The following is a 16284-nucleotide window of genomic DNA, read 5'->3' on the forward strand; positions in this document are numbered from 1 at the left end:
CACACAAGAACACACAAATAGGATCTGAGCTTCTACTTAAATACATTATCTCAAAATCCCAAAGGTTATTTAGGAGCTATGTTTCAAGAATTTAAAAGACAAATTAGCCAAGAGTAGGTGTGACTGAGAGTAACAAAAAGTATTTCACAGAAATGGACAGAAAAAGGGACAAGTATTATGAAAAGTTTTTAAAAGCAAAATGACATCATAGATTTATGAGAAGAGAACCAAATGCATAAATATTAAGATCACACATTTATGCAAATTATTCCTTAGTGGAATAAGTCCTTAGCAGTCTTCGAAGCCAATTTTCAATAGAAAATATCAATGCACCAGTGGCTGATGTTCCAAATGTTTCATAATCTCCTTGTTAATTTCTTTCAAAGCACTCATTACATATTACAATTCTTTTGTCTGTTTAACTAGTTTTTTCTTAAAAAGCACATTGTTTTTTATGTTTCCTCCACTACAATGTTAAGAACAAGGACCCTACCCATCTTACTGGCCACTGTATCCCCAGTGTTTAGCAAAGTGCCTGGCAAACAGTAAGCACTCAATAAGCATGTGCTGAATAAATGAGACCACAATTACCTTGCATTCGTCAGCTGAGAGGTTATGATAGAGTGGGCATCCTGAGATGGAGAAATGTCGCTCATGTTTTCCTGTAAGGTGTCCTGTTAAAGGAGGGAAAACTTAATCTCAAGAAAGAAGACACGCTTAAAAGTAGTATGTTTCTCTAAGACAAACCTGTTTTTTCACTACATCATTTTTATCAAATATATGTCTGATCAGACTGAATCCACCAAAGGTAAGGCTGGTAGGGCTATAACTTGCACTCATTCTTTTCTTCCACAGGATGGATCTGGCAATCTTTGAACATGCTTATGTATGATCAATATAAACTATAATTCTTTCTGCTCTTAGACTTCTCAAATCTCAAAATGTTACGAAGTCAACATGTGTAATTAAAGCACAAGACTATGAACAGGAACACTTTCTTTTGGTGGAATGTAACTCTCCTATACCAAATTAATCAGGTTATATGTATATTAAGCGTACTTTTCTTTCTACTGTGCAGTGCTATCCAACCTGAATTTAACCCCTTTCAATACTTAAATTTATGAAAACTGGAGAAGCGGCCTTTTCTATCATGTAAGTAAACATACTTACATAACTTTAAACCAGATTAAAAACTTATTTTTTGGAGGGAGAACTGAGTTTTGCTTAAAGATTTAGGATTCTTCTATAATCAGATTTTTTTACTTTTAAAAAATTTTTTATGTCACCTAGGCTGGAATGCAGTGGTGCAACCACGGCTCAAAGCAGCCTTGAACTCCTGGACTCAAGTGATCCTCCCACTTCAGCCTCCCAAGTAGCTGGGACTACAGGCTCACAACATCATGCTGGGCCCATTTTAAAATTTTTTGTAGAAACGGGTCTCAGTGTTGCCCAGGCTGGTCTTGAACTCCTGGGCTCAAGCAATCTTCCTGCCTCCACCTCCCAAAGTGCTAGGATTACAGGCATGAGCCACCACGCCCAAAACAGGCAGTAACACAAGGCCTTCTGAAGACGGAAAAACGTTAGGAATAACAAAACACGAAAGCTTGTTTTACTTAAATAGGTATCTCTTCATTCATGTATTTTTCTTTTTTTTGTTTTTTTTTTTTTGAGACGGAGTCTCACTCTGTTGCCCAGACTGGAGTGCAGTGATGCGATCTCGGCTCACTGCAAGCTCTGCCTCCTGGGTTCACGCCATTCTCCTGCCTCAGCCTTCTGAGTAGCTGGGACTACACGCGCCTGCCACTATGACCGGCTAATTTTTTGTATTTTTAGTAGAGACGGGGTTTCACCATGTTAGCCAGGATGGTCTCGATCTCCTGACGTCGTGATCCGCCCGCCTCGGCCTCCCAAAGTGCTGGGATTACAGGCGTGAGCCACCGTGCCCGGCCCATTCATCTATTTTTCATTTGGTTTTTTTGAAAACACACAGGGAATTGAATATTATTTCCTTTTAATATCTTTCTCTTCAACCAAAAGTTTTATAAAACACCTAAGATTGAAAGGGGTTGTAGGACAATGCTAATGAGATAAAAAGTTAGCTAACCTGAATAGCAAGTCTACAAAAATCTTCATCTTCCATAAACAAAAAAAAAAGACATTTAATTTGGGGTAAAGAAGAAAGTGGAGTTTAAAGCTTACACAACATAATTTATAGAATAAACTTTAAAAGGAAAAAACAGTCCAAGTACTGGTGAATCGGTGATTTTAGGACATTCAGGCCATCATTTCTCCGGGACTGTATTATTAAAAATGCAATTTTAGGCCGGGCACAGTGGCTCACGCTTGTAATCCCAGCACTTTGGGAGGCCGAGGCAGGTGGATCACGAGGTCAGGAGATCAAGACCATCCTGGCTAACACGGTGAAACCCCGTCTCTACTAAAAATACAAGAAATTAGCCGGGCATGGTGGCGGGCACCTGTAGTCCCAGCTACTCGGGAGGCTGAGGCTGGAGAATGGTGTGAACCCAGGAGGCGGAGCTTACAGTGAGCCGAGATTGCACCACTGCACTCCAGCCTGGGCGACAGAGCGAGACTCCACCTCAAAAATAAATAAAATAAATAAATAAATAAAAACGCAATTTTAGGGCCAGGCACCGTGGCTCACACCTGTAATCCCAGCACTCTGGGAGGCCAAGGCGGGTAGATCACCTGAGGTCAGCCTGGCCAGCATGGTGAAACTCTGTCTCTACTTAAAAAAATATAAAAATTAGACCAGCATGGTGGTGCATGCCTATAATCCACCTACTATAATCCCAGCTACTCGGGAGGCTGAGGCAGGAGAATGGCTTGAACCCGGGAGGCAGAGGCTGTAGTGAGCCAAGATCGCATCGTTGCACTCCAGCCTGGGCAACAGAGCAAGATTTCATCTCAGAAAAAAAAAAAAACAAATGCAATTTTAGAGGTCCGCAAAATTATCTTGGACATGAAAAACCATTCTCACTGATCAAATACCATACGTACAATGTAGCATCAGCTGGGCTCAGTGGCTCATACCTGTAATCCCAGCACTTTGGGAGGCCAACACAGGAGGACTATGTGATTCCAAGAGCTTGAGGCCAGCCTGGGCACATAGTGAGACTCCATTTCTACAAAAATAAAAATAATTAGCCAGGCACGGTAGTCCATGCCCGTAGTCCTGGCTACTCAGAAGGCTTGAGGTGGCAGGATCACTTAAGCCCAGGAAGTCAAGGCTGCAGTGAGTCATGGTCACACCACCATACTCCAGCCTAGGTGACAGGCTGTCTCAAAAAAAAAAAAAAAAAAAAAAAAAGTAATGTCACTACTATTGCAAGACTTGCTTTTCAGATACTATGTATCCATACGTCTTATTTTTTTTTTTGAGATGGAGTTTCACTCTTGTTGCCCAGGCTGGAGTGCAATGGCCGATCTTAGCCCACTGCAACCTCCACCTCCCAGGTTCAAGCAATTCTCCTGCTTCAGCCTCCCGAGTAGCTGGGATTACAAGCGCCGCCACCACGCCTGGCTAATTTTGTATTTTTAATAGAGACGGGGTTTCACCATGTTGGCCAGGCTGGTCTCAAACTCCTGACCTCAGGTGATCTGCCCACCTCGGCTTCCCAAAGTGCTGGGATTACATGCATGAGCCACTGCACCCAGGCATATCCATACTTCTTAGTAATTTATTCAGGGCATGTTTTCTTTTATATGTTAATTAAAACCAATCTATTATCTACAATAAAAAAGGAACAACTGATCTATTGACCTAAAAATTCCACTGCTCTGAATTTATCCTACGGATTTGCTAGAAAGACACCAAAATATGTACATACAAGGCTACCCATTACCATATTGTTCAAAAAAGCTAAAAATGAGAATCTAAATGTCAGAGACAATTTAAATAATTTATAAACTATCAATATAATGAAATTCTCTGCATCTTTTAAAAAGACAAACCTCTAAATACAAATATCCAAGATGTACAACCAACAAATGTATCCTATTTTCCGTTTTATGAATAATCACAAAAAGGAAATATATGTACATATATGTGTGCTTATATATGTAGAAAAACTTCTTGGAAGCATTCATAGAAAACTGCAAACAGAAGTTTTGTATCTGTGGCACAGTTCTGGGGGTATGAGTGAAGGGAAATTTTTACTTAATGCACTTCAAACTTTCCTATAGAGTTTTAATTTTTCACAAGTACATAAAACTCTTAAGGAATAGACTAGGGTCAAGAATATTTTGGGGCCCAGTGCAGTGGCTCACGCCTGTAATCCCAACACCTTGGGAGGCTGAGGTGGGAGGGTCCCTTGAGTCCAGGAGTTCAAGACCAGCCTGGGCAACATGGTGAAACTCTGTCTGTACAATAAATACAAATATTAGCTGGGCATGGTGGCACGTGCCTGTAGTCCCAGCTACTTGAGAGGCTGAGGTTGGAGGATGAATTAAGCCTGGGAGGCGGAGGTTGCAGTGAGGTAAGATCGCACCACTGCACTCCAGCCTAGGTGACAGAGTGAGACTCTCCCTCAAAAAAAAAAAGGATACTTTGGAAGCTCAGGTTCATATTTTTCAAAGTTCCAATACATTAAAACCAAAGTCAAAGTAAACTTTTTCACTTGAGCCCAAGAGTCTGAGACCAGCCTAGCCAACATGGCAAAACCCTGTCTCTACTAAAAAGTACAAAAAATTAGCCAGGCGTGGTGGCACATGCCTGTAATCCCCAGCTACTCAGGCGGCTGACGCACGAGAATCGCTCGAGCCTGGGAGGCGGAAGTTGCAGTGAGTGATCACGCCACTGTACTCTAGCCTGGTAATTATAGAGTGAGACTCTGTCTCAAAAATAAATAAATAAACAAATACAAGTAAACTTTCCTCTAATACAACATATTTTTTATTTACCCTATGGTCTACCCCATTAAGAGGTTAACTCCTGGGCATAAATAACACAATCAGGCCCCATTCTGACCTATCTCCTCCTCTCCATTCTGGTCATTCTGCCCCAGGTATATTGGCCTCTAAGTGTTCCTCAAACTGGTTAACTATTCTCTTGCCCAGAGCACTTGCTGTTCTCCTTACCCATAATGCTTATTCTCAAATATTCCAACAGCAAGTCTCCGCTCAATGTGACCATATCAGAGCAGCTTTTCCTAGCCAACTACATATATATGTCACATATACATATGTATGTATATACACACACAATATCCTATCCTCAGTACTCCCAGTTTCATTTTCCTTCACAGCATTTATCTCCAGTTGATATATTATACGTCTATCTATTTGCCTTCCTCAGCTAGACTATAAGCTCCATGAGGGCAGAGACTTCGACTTGTTCATAGCTACATCCTCATAACTTAAAACAGTATCTGGCACATGACCAATATTCAGTACATATTTGCTGCATGAATGACCAAATATAGTACATAAAATTAACAATTTAGCAATGCATGGTTAGTAACAAGCAGAAGCAGAGGAAAATTCCTTTTCTTGCTGCATGGCAAGTAGATCCCCTTAAACTCTTAAAGCACATTAGCCATCATATCATATACTAGTGTAATATATTGTCTTTCTTAGTTTTTCTCATTATTTATTCCAAGGAAATCAATGCAGGCCTGAAACAATTCTCTTCTCTGAGTGACAACTGGTATGGAGTTCAAGACAACTTTGCTGTATTTATTCATTTTGATGGTTTGAAATTATCTGAGAAACTGCTGTAAGACCAGGAAATGGCCAGGTGCGGTGGCTCACGCCTGTAATCCCAGCACTGTGGGAGGCCGAGGCGGGCAGATCACAAAGTCAGGAGATCGAGACCATCCTGGCTAACATGGTGAAACCCCGTCTTTACTAAAAATACAAAAAATTAGCTGGGCATGGTGGCAGGCGCCTGTAGTCCCAGCTACTCAGGAGGCTGAGGCAGGAGAATGGTGTGAACCCAGGAGGCAGAGCTTGCAATGAGGCGAGATCGCGCCACTGCACTCCAGCCTAGGGGACAGAGCGAGACTCAGTCTCAAAAAAAAAAAAAAAAAAAAAGGGCCAGGAAACAATCCAAATTAATTAAACACTACAGAAAACCACTGGGCATGGTGGCTCATGCTTGTAGTCCCAGCTACTCAGCAGGCTAAGTGGGGAGGATCGCTTGAGCCCAGGAGTTGAAGACCAACCTGAACAACACAGCAAAAACCTCATCCCTAAAAAATAGGAAAAAAAAAAAAAGCCAAGCTTGAAAGGCACGTGCCTGTAGTCCCAGCTACTTGGGAGGCTGAGATGGGAGGATCACTTGAGCCTAGGAGTTGAGGCTGCAGTGAGCTATGATTATGCCACTGCACCCCTGCCTGGGCAACAAAGTGAGACCCCTGACTCTCTATAAAAACAAACAAAAGGCTCATGCCTGTAATCCCAGCACTCTGTGAGGCCAAAGCGCGCAGATCACGAGGTCAGGAGTTTGAGACCAGCCTGACCAACATGGCGAAACCCCATCTCTACTAAAAATACAAAAGTCAGGTGTGGTTGTGGGCGTCTGTAATCCCAGCTACTCAGGAGGTTGAAGCAGGAGAATCGCTTGAACCTGAGAGGCGGAGGCTGCAGTGAGCCGAGATCACACCACTGCACTCCGGCCTGGGCAACAGAGCGAGACTCCGTTTCAAAAACAAACAAACAAACAAACAAACAAACAAAACACACAGAAAGTGTACTGTTGGCCTGCCAAGCAGCAACTTACTCTGTTCTACAGTTTTTCAAACTCGATAGCCACATGCAAAGGGTGAATTCGAGAAGTAGACCCAGTAGTGAAAGGCCCCTTACCTCCCAATCAGCATCTTCCAACTCTAGACAAAACCTTAAGCCCAATATTTGCACCTCAGCTCACTGAAGGTGCACAAATAAGGTTCAAACCACAAGAATCTCTAAAGTAATTCACTAAGGGGTAAAACTCATAAGAAAATAATAAGATACTTATTTATCACAGAAGAAATATTTTATCTTGTTTATACTTACTAAGTACACAAAGCAAGAGACCTAAAGCTACTAAAGTTACAGAAGGCCAGGGTCTCATATGTACTCCTAATTTCACAGCCTCTTGACAGCAAATGTTTTTCTCATTTCCTTAACAGCTATGGCCGTGCAACCACTATTCTGCACTACCTTATCCTTAACTAGACCTCACTGAGTACCAGCTATGTGCCATGCAGTAAGATATTTGGAGACAGTCTTTTTTGCTTTTGCTAGGAAAATGAGGGAATTTTTCACTGGGAAAAGCTCTAGATAAACTGAATGGCTCATCATAGTAAATTTCCTTACAACCAGATCTATTATATGGACCATCGGCCAAGAAGAGAAATGCTTTTATTCAAGTGAGCAACTCATTATCACTCAGCACATGACCACTGAAGAGCCTAAGAAGCTAAATCTCAACAGAACACAAAACATTTCTGGATAATCCTGGGAGAGAGAACCACAGAACAAAGGATGTCATGAAGCTGGGGCACACTGACCTAGAGAGTTACAGCCTGGTGTAGGACACTTCATATTGAAGTTGTAGCTTTCATGGAAGCGACGGCGCTTGGGGCGATGAGAGAGATCACTGCCTGAGTCCTTCAGGGACATGTCCTTGGCAATGCTCTCATCGTGAGACACATTGGGGCTGGAGATGTCTATGTCAGACTCAGAAGAAGGTGCGTTTCCAGTTGGAGTTCGAGGCGGTGACTCATCATGATCAGCTGTATTTTTAGTTTCTAAAGCAAAAGCAATTGGTAGAAGTTATGAGTGGGGTTCATTTATTTAGAAGTTTACTATTCAGAAGAGTTTATGGGCTTCCCAGATTCTTTTTCTATGATTTAACCAGTAACTTTCAGCTACTCATCTGCTAGACGGCTAAATGGAAAATGAAGAGGCACTTCTACACCATCCATTTTGTGCAACTTTAAATTCTGATTAAAATTAAATTTGTACTTCATCTATTACACCTATCTGTATTTCTCCTGAGTTGCTAATCATGGATAATCAAAACTGGATGGAAATACGTCTTTAAAACATTACTATCCCACTTCCCTTCCAGGAGATACACAGGACAGAAGATAAGTGACAGTGATTGTCTTTCTGGATGACACTGAACAGGCTTGGTGTAAGATGTGAATGGACTTAGACTCTTGAGTGAGCCTGTTTATAGTCTAACAATTCAATCTTGAAATTCCAGACTCTAAATCAGGAATTGCAAACCAAATGCCTACAGGGGCTCAGCAAGGCCAAATAGACAGCTCATTGTCCATCTAAAGGGGACAACTACTATTCAACTCCAGCCAATTATTACTATGGGTGATTGGCCACCCAGTGTTCCCAGATCTTTTCATTGTTTAAAATAAACTATTAATCCAGGTTTTTTATATAAAATCACTGTGTTTTCAAATACTAGCAACAAATTTAAAAAATTTTAAACACTGTGCAAGCAAACCAACCAACCATGCGGACAGCTAGAAGTAGTTCACCAGTCTGTAACCTCTGCATTAAGAAATTTGGAGATAAATGGACTGAGAAGTATGGCTATAAGAAAAGTCTGCTTCAAGCCCTTTTCATCTGTGGTTAAGAAGGGCCCAGTCTCTTTTTCCTATTACAGGTCCGATTTAATATACTCCAGTTACTCTGGACCTTGAGAATATTCTGTTATCAAACTGTCCTCAGCAAGATATAAGAAAGGAGGCCAGGCGCAGTGGCTCACACCTGTAATCCCAGCACTTTGGGAGGCCGAGGCAGGTGGATCACGAGGTCAGGAGATCGAGACCATCCTGGCTAACACAGTGAAACCCCGTCTCTACTAAAAACAGAAAAAATTAGCCTGGCGTGGTGGCGGGTGCCTATAGTCCCAGCTACTCAGGAGGCTGAGGCAGGAGAATGGTGTGAACCCGGGAGGCGGAGCTTGCAGTGAGCCAAGATTACACCACTGCACTCCGGCCTGGGCAATACAGCAAGACTCCGTCTCAAAAAAAAGAGATATAAGAAAGGAAGCAAGCAAACAGCATTCATCTAGCTGAAGTATTAGGCATCTACCTGCAGTGGCCCCAAGCCCTCCTTAAAAAGAATTTCACCCAGATGCTCTGTAATAGGTCTAAGTCATACCATACCCACTCACCTCTATCTGAAAAATCAACCACTTGCTCAGTTTCTGAGCCAGATGAACGAGTCTGCCGAAGAGGGTATTTTTTCGGTGTCACTGGGGTAGGCTGCTGCTGACTACGGGTCACTCTTCTGGTAGAGTAAGCAGGCTCCTCAGTGCCAAAAGACTGCAAATTTCGAACAGGACTGGAATCTGATCCCAATTTTAAAAGAAAATAAAGAAAAAAGATGGAAATCTGTTTTACTTCCTATCCATATAATTTATTAGAATGTCGCTCCTCCTCCTCTTCATATTTCACAAAATCCAACAAATCCTTAAAATATCTATTTAATTAAATAAAATATAAGCAAAAAAGCCTAGCTCAGGTATACAGATGTAATGTAGTACAGCATTAATAAGTTTAGGTTCTGGAATTAGGACTGAACTTGATTCAACTCCACTCCACCATACCAACTAGCTGTGGCATCTTGGGCAAGTTGTTTTCTCCAAGCCTGTTTCCTGACCTATTCAAAAGGAAAATACTAGTAGCACATTCCTCATAACACTGTGGTGAGGAATAGCTGAGATAATGCATGTGAAGCACTTAACATGATCCGTGGTACAGACTGCTTTATAAATATTAACTGCATCCTCTCATTCTTCCCTTTTTCTAACCCACCATAAAACAGATATTCTATTACCAAAGATATAACAACAAACAAAACGATTTCCTTTCTTAAGGGGCCGATTTTTTTCTCTTATTACCCTCTCTGACACAATCATAATAGATTCATAAATGTAAAGCAGGAATGCAGCATTTTAAGTTTTTTGGATGGAAAAACCTATTCTGAGGCACTCAGCAGCCCTTTTATATCTCCAACCTGATGACAAAGGAAATGAAGGAAATTCAAAGCTGAAATTAAAGCATTTTTTAAAATATATGTAGATATGTTTTAGTTTGGGTGTGTGTTTTTTTTATGAAGAGACATGTTTAATCATAGCTTGCTCTTCACAGAGATGACTACAGAGACTTTTAATCTATAATCCAGGAGTATATAACCATGCATTACAGACCAATTAGCCAAATGTAAAATAAACTAGATTCTTACCACAACTACCCTATAAACACTGCAACTTATTCTTTGCAAAAGGACCCTACATCTTCTGTGAAAACACCTAGTGTAGGGGAAACAGAAACCATGTGGCCAAAAGTAAAAACCAAAGGAAAAAATAACAATTTAGTGGTTAATTGGTGAAAGCAGGAAATTTGTGCCCTTTACTGTGCTGCTGCTTTGGTCTTCTTACTTTTGTTCTTTTTGTCCCTTTTCTTCAGCCCATCCATGTTAGTAGCACACTCAGTAGATTTGAATAAGCCATCTGAAACTTATTCACTTGCTTGGAGCTCACCACAGTGCTGACCTTCTTTTTCCCATCGATGGCTCTTAACAGACACTTGTCTGAGGGCTTAAAGCCCTCCACAGAACCTTTCTTTGGAATGGGTTTGGTTCGACCACCATACTTCTTCAAGGTGATATAGATGTTGCCCGATGTCCGGCACTTCTGGAAAAGTCTGGTCAGCTCCGTCAGGAACTGCTCGCTCTCCAACACCACTACCGTGGTGACACTGGCTCAACTCCCTCCGCGTAAGCCCCTAGCAGTCTTAGTTTTGTTTTAATTGACATATAAGTGTACATATTTATAGAGTATACTATGATGTTCTGATAGACGTATACATTGTGCAATGATGAAATCAAAATAATTAGCATATCCATATCTCAAACACTTGTCATTTCTTTGTGGTGAGAACATTCAAAATCCTCTCTAAAGTATATTTTATTTTAATTAATTAATTTTTTTTCCAGAGGGTGGGAAGCACAGGCCAGGGCGCGGTGCCAGCCTCACTCTCTCACGGCTGCACCCTTCAACATGTATTTTAAAAACAAAAAATCTGAAGAAATCTTATAGATTCTCCAAAGAAGAAAACTGAAATTTTCCAAACTTTCGGGTGAGAAAAGTTAGCACAGAGCAAGGTTATCAATTTGTACATCTCCAAGGGGCCTCCTTTCACAATATGATCTACATTTTGCTCTAGGGAGGACCACCTTACATTGCTGACATTGTAAATGGTACCCCTGGAGTTGTGCAACTCTGTGGTCATGAGGTATGATAACTAGAAAGAGACCTAGCGCTTACGCATTTCCTAGCTGTTTTGAATATTTAGTTTTCAGGTGTCTAGGGCATGGTCAATTATACTTTCTACGAACATTATGTCTTTTCCTTAGCATATGCTGTTCCATCTGCTGAGAATGACATATTCCCATCTTTCAACTTGTAAATTCCTATCAGAGCCTTTAAGACGTCAGTGTGCAGCTGGGCACGGCGGCTCACGCCTGTAATCCCAGCACTTTGAGAGGCCGAGGCAGACAGATCACTTGAGATCAGGAGTTTAAGACGAGCCTGAACAACACAGCAAAACCCTGTCTCTACTAAAAATACAAAAAATAGCCAGGTATAGTGGTGCTCGCCTGTAATCCCAGCTACTTGGGAGGCTGGGACAGGAGAATTCCTTGAACCCAGGAGGCGGAAGCTGCAGTGAACCAAGATCACGCCACTGCACTCCAGCCTGGGCGACAGAGCGAGATTCTGTCTCAACAACAACAAAAGACTTCATCGTTGTGGGAGTGCTGCCCTAAGTTGGCTGTCCTACCTCTGGGCTTCTGTAGTACTCTATGCAAACCCCTCTCACAGCCCTTGCCATAATGTATTCCCATGATCAATTTTCATATCTGTATCTTGCACTGAACTGTAAGATCCTTGAGGACAGGAACTATGATTTTTCTATCATGGTTCCTAGTACATAACATACTGCTTGAGTTATAGTAGCTATTTATCCATAGTCTCATTGTGGTAAAAATTTAAAGCTTAAGAAATCAAGAGACAATAGCAATACTTTAGCTGAAATCCTAAATTCAAAAATAAAGTTAGGAACAGTTGTTAAAGAGGATATTCCCACTTTCTTGCTTGAAAAACTGACGGTTTTTCTCTCATTGTGCAACATACTCATATAAAAGTGACCAAAGCCGCAGGGCGTGATGGCTCACGCCTATAATCCAAGCACTTTAAGAGGCCGAGGCGGGCAGACCATGAGGTCAAGAGATTGAGACTATCCTGGCCAACATGGTGAAACCCCATCTCTACTAAAAATACAAAAATTAGCTGGGCATGGTAGTGTGCACCTGTAGTCCCAGCTACTTGCAGGCTGAGGCAGGAGAATTGTTTGAACCCAGGAGGCGGAAGTTGCAGTGAGCCAAGATCATGCCACTGCACTCCGCCTGGTGACAGAGCGAGACTCCATCTCAAAAAAAAAAAAATAAAAATAAATAAATAAATAAATAAATAATAAAAAAATAAAAAAAAAATTAACCAATGCAACACTGTTGAAGTGCTCAAAACATGTTAAAGTTTTTTTCCCTTAATCTATTATCACCTATTGATCATTAGCTTTCTGTATTAGCTGCAACCTTCTTTCCTCTTCAGGGAATACCACACCAGAGCCAGGAGGGGTCAAGGGTACCCTCCAAATCTAATCCCAGATGCCTAAATGCACTAGAGATACTTCAAACTACCTTCCAGCCCCAAGATTCTCAATTCTTTATTACCAAAGCAAAATTCCATATTTCCACACTGATATTTTGGTACAACTATTAATATCTATCAAGTGTTTATTGGATTACATTCCAGAATTAAACATGGTTTTAGAAGTACTGGGCCTCTGCCAGTAATAAGTCCAAGAGACTACAGATGCTCCTTGACTTATAATGCGGTTAAGTCTCAATAAAACCATCATAAGTTGAAAGTATTATAAGTTAAAAATGCATTTACAGGCTGAACGTGGTGGCTCACATCTGTAACCCCAGTACTTTGGGAGGCCAAGGTGGAAGGACTGCTTGAGTCCAGGAGTTTGAGACCAGCCTGGACAACACAATAAGACCTCGTCTCTACAAAAAACAAAGAAAACTAGCTAGGCATGGTGGTGTGCACCTGTAGTCCCAGCTACTCAGGAGGCTGAGGTGGGAGGATCACTTGAGCCAAGGAGGTCAAGGCTGCAGTGAGCCAAGATCACACCACTGCACTCCAACCTGTGCAACAGAGCACAAGACCCTGTCTCCAGAAAATAAAAAAAGCACTATACACCTAACCTACCGAGCATCATAGCTTAGCCTAGCCTACTTTAAATAGGCTCAAACCACTTACATTAGCCTACAATTGTGCACAATCATCTAACACAAAGCCTATTTTTAATAAAGTGTTGAATATTGCATACAATTTATTAAAGACAGTACACTGAAGAGTACTGGTTTACCCTCATGATCAAATGGCTGACTGGGAGTTACGGCTCACTGACTGGAGTTATGGCTCATTGCCACCGCTCAGCAACACGAGAAAATATTTGGGCCACATATCGCTAGCCCAGGAAAAGGCCGAAATTCAAAATTCTAAAAGTTTCCACTGAATGCATATTGCTTCAGCACCACAGTAAAGTTAAAAAAAAAATAAATCAAACCACCGTAAGTCAGATACCACCTGGACTTCAAGTCCCTAAGCCTAAAACATTCAAATAGAAAGTGAAGGGATAACATTCCCATTTTACTGATGGAGACACTGCGATCTAAAAAAACAAACAAACAAACAAATGACTCAAGACATACGTGTGTCTCTATCCATTATACCATCTGCAGTTCCTTTGGGTCTACAAATTGGATAGTAGCCCGCAACAGAAGCATTGTTAAAGAACTGAAAACTCTGCATTCACTCTACATTTTACCAATCATCTGGTGCACTGTCATCTACACCAAGCCAAGGGACCAGTTTCCACATTAACTAGGAAAATAACGTGATGGGCCAGTCAGCCAGATGTGAGGAGTGGTAAGGAAAAATGAAGATTTTTTTACCTTGAGAACTCTGGCTTAGCCTGGCTGAGGAGCGGGTGACTCGAGCAGATCGTCGGGATGTGCCATCACTTTCTGAACTGTCTGTGTGCTCGAGATCTGTAGAAAAATCGGAATCTTCGGTTCCATCTGAACTGCTGCCTGCATTCCTCTGTAATACCATAGATCCAGATATTAGCACAGAAGCATTTGGTCTGAGAGTTTGCATTAACATTGAAAATAAAACAAGTTGTAACACTGAAAACCCCAAGTTCAAACCTAAATAAGGATTCTACAAGCATTTCCCATCCTCCCACCCCCCCGCCCCAGGCAACTTCACTTTATTTAGAACACTTAAATGGAACAACCTACAAATAAGGGACTTTTGTTAAATAAATGAAGAGCTTCCGTTTCATTCGCTCTCGTTGCCCAGGCTGGAGTGCAAGGGCGCAATCATGGCTCACTGCAACCTCCACCTCCCGGGTTCAAGTGATTCTCCTGCCTCAGCCTCCCGAGTAGCTGGGACTACAGGTGCCTGCCACCACGCCCAGCTAATTTTTGTATTTTTAGTAGAGACGGGGTTTCGCTATGTTGGCCAGGCTGGTCTTGAACACCTGACCTCAGGTGATCCACCCGCCTTGGCCTCCCAAAGTGCTGGGATTACAGACATGAGCCACCACACCTGGCCATGAAGAGAATTAATTCTTACTGTATTAGCACTAAGTATGAACCAAGACCATTTGGAGATCAATATCACAAAAAAAGTCCACTGTAGTGAGAAAATCGTTGGTGCTGGACCTCATTTAACTTAGAGTAGCTTTTGTTCAACGTCTCCATGAAAAGCTATCACATTTTTTAAAAACCATATACTATCTCAAAATATCATGGACCACAACTCTAATCCCAAAAGAATTTAAGCAGAAAAAGATGAAAATTGTTAGTGCATATGCCATCTATCCTTGAAGTTTCTCCACATGAAAGCCATCTATCTTCCAAAAAGGCAGCTTGCACATGAAGACTCATGGGTATTCAAAAACAGTTGTTTTCAAAACCATCTTTTCAATGAACAAGTATTTGTCAATTATTATCCTCCTGAGGAGTCCTTTCTTAGCCATAAAGATAACTTTTATCAATTATGCACTAACACTATACCCTTTACAAAACCAGAAAGGAAAAAATATTTGCTAAAAACAATACAAAGATTCACACTGTAAGTCCCAATTCTTTATTCAAAACCCTGAGGGCCAGTTGTGTTTAGAATTTGTAATTGTCTTGGATTTTTAGAAGGGAGTACTTTGCATGTATCCTGCAAATACCACACAATAACAAAACATAACAATATTTCTGCAGCAAAAAATATAAACAGTCACACTAAATGAGACACACAAAAACCGTAAGTAGCCTCAGGACAGATTAAGACAGGTTTGCCACCAAACAGGTTACTAAAAAAATGGACATTTTCAAGAAACTCCTGGTATTTGGGAAATTAAGAAAGAGGACTGTGGCCCTATTTCAAGGCACCAATATTATTCCTGCATTTGGTGAGCCTTAACATACATAGCACTGGCCGGGCATGGTGGGTCGTGCCTGTAATCCCAGTACTTTGGGAGGCCGAGGCGGGTGGATCACCTGAGGTCAGGAGTTCGAAACCAGCCTGACCAACATGGTGAAACCCCGTCTCTACTAAACATGCAAAAATTAGCTGGGCGTCATGGAATCAGTCTGTAATCCCAGCTACTAGGGAGACTGAGGCAGGAGAATCGCTTGAACCGGGAGGCGAAGGTTGCAGTGAGCCAAGATCACGCCATGGCACTCCGACCTGGGCAACAAGAGCAAAACCTCGTCTCAAAAACAAACAAACAAACAAAAAACATATACATACCACCCACCAGCTGAGGTCATTTTAGTAGACATTAAAAAGTGTACATTTTCAACCTGAAAAGCCTCCGTGAAGAGAAAGATTTCTATTGATAGGAGCAAGAATACCACCCAGTTTTCCAAATATCTTAAGGGTAACCTGCCAGGAAATGAGCAAGAATCACAGAAAACGGCTAAAATGAAGGGGGAATCTTAAAAGTCACCATTATAGTCTAATTACCTAGATATTTAAAGCCTTGACGTGAGACTTGTTCCTTCCTGACTTGATCCTGGAACTCAGCTCTTCTCTGTGGCTTTTACCAATATACCTCCCATTGTACTCCAGGGCAGACTTAACTGCTCCTTCACTTCCTTCCTGTAACACTTTGT

General features: G+C 41.5%; 1 protein-coding gene across 3 annotated transcripts in view; it reads right to left on the reverse strand.

Moving 5' to 3' along the window:
* Positions 1 to 16284, reverse strand: part of KAT7 (lysine acetyltransferase 7) — a 41432-nt gene that overhangs the window by 23996 nt on the left and 1152 nt on the right. For all 3 annotated transcript variants that reach the window (XM_032163292.2, XM_058445139.1, XM_032163291.2), the window contains exons 2-5: positions 14062 to 14209; positions 9146 to 9322; positions 7515 to 7754; positions 592 to 674 (exon numbers count right to left, since the gene is read on the reverse strand). In XM_032163292.2, coding sequence (XP_032019183.1) covers positions 592 to 674; positions 7515 to 7754; positions 9146 to 9322; positions 14062 to 14209 — 648 coding nt within the window. The remainder of the gene's footprint in view (positions 1 to 591; positions 675 to 7514; positions 7755 to 9145; positions 9323 to 14061; positions 14210 to 16284) is intronic.

This window comes from Hylobates moloch, unplaced genomic scaffold (assembly GCF_009828535.3).
Source record: "Hylobates moloch isolate HMO894 unplaced genomic scaffold, HMol_V3 SCAFFOLD_10, whole genome shotgun sequence".
In the NCBI taxonomy this organism is placed as follows: Eukaryota; Metazoa; Chordata; class Mammalia; order Primates; family Hylobatidae; genus Hylobates; species Hylobates moloch.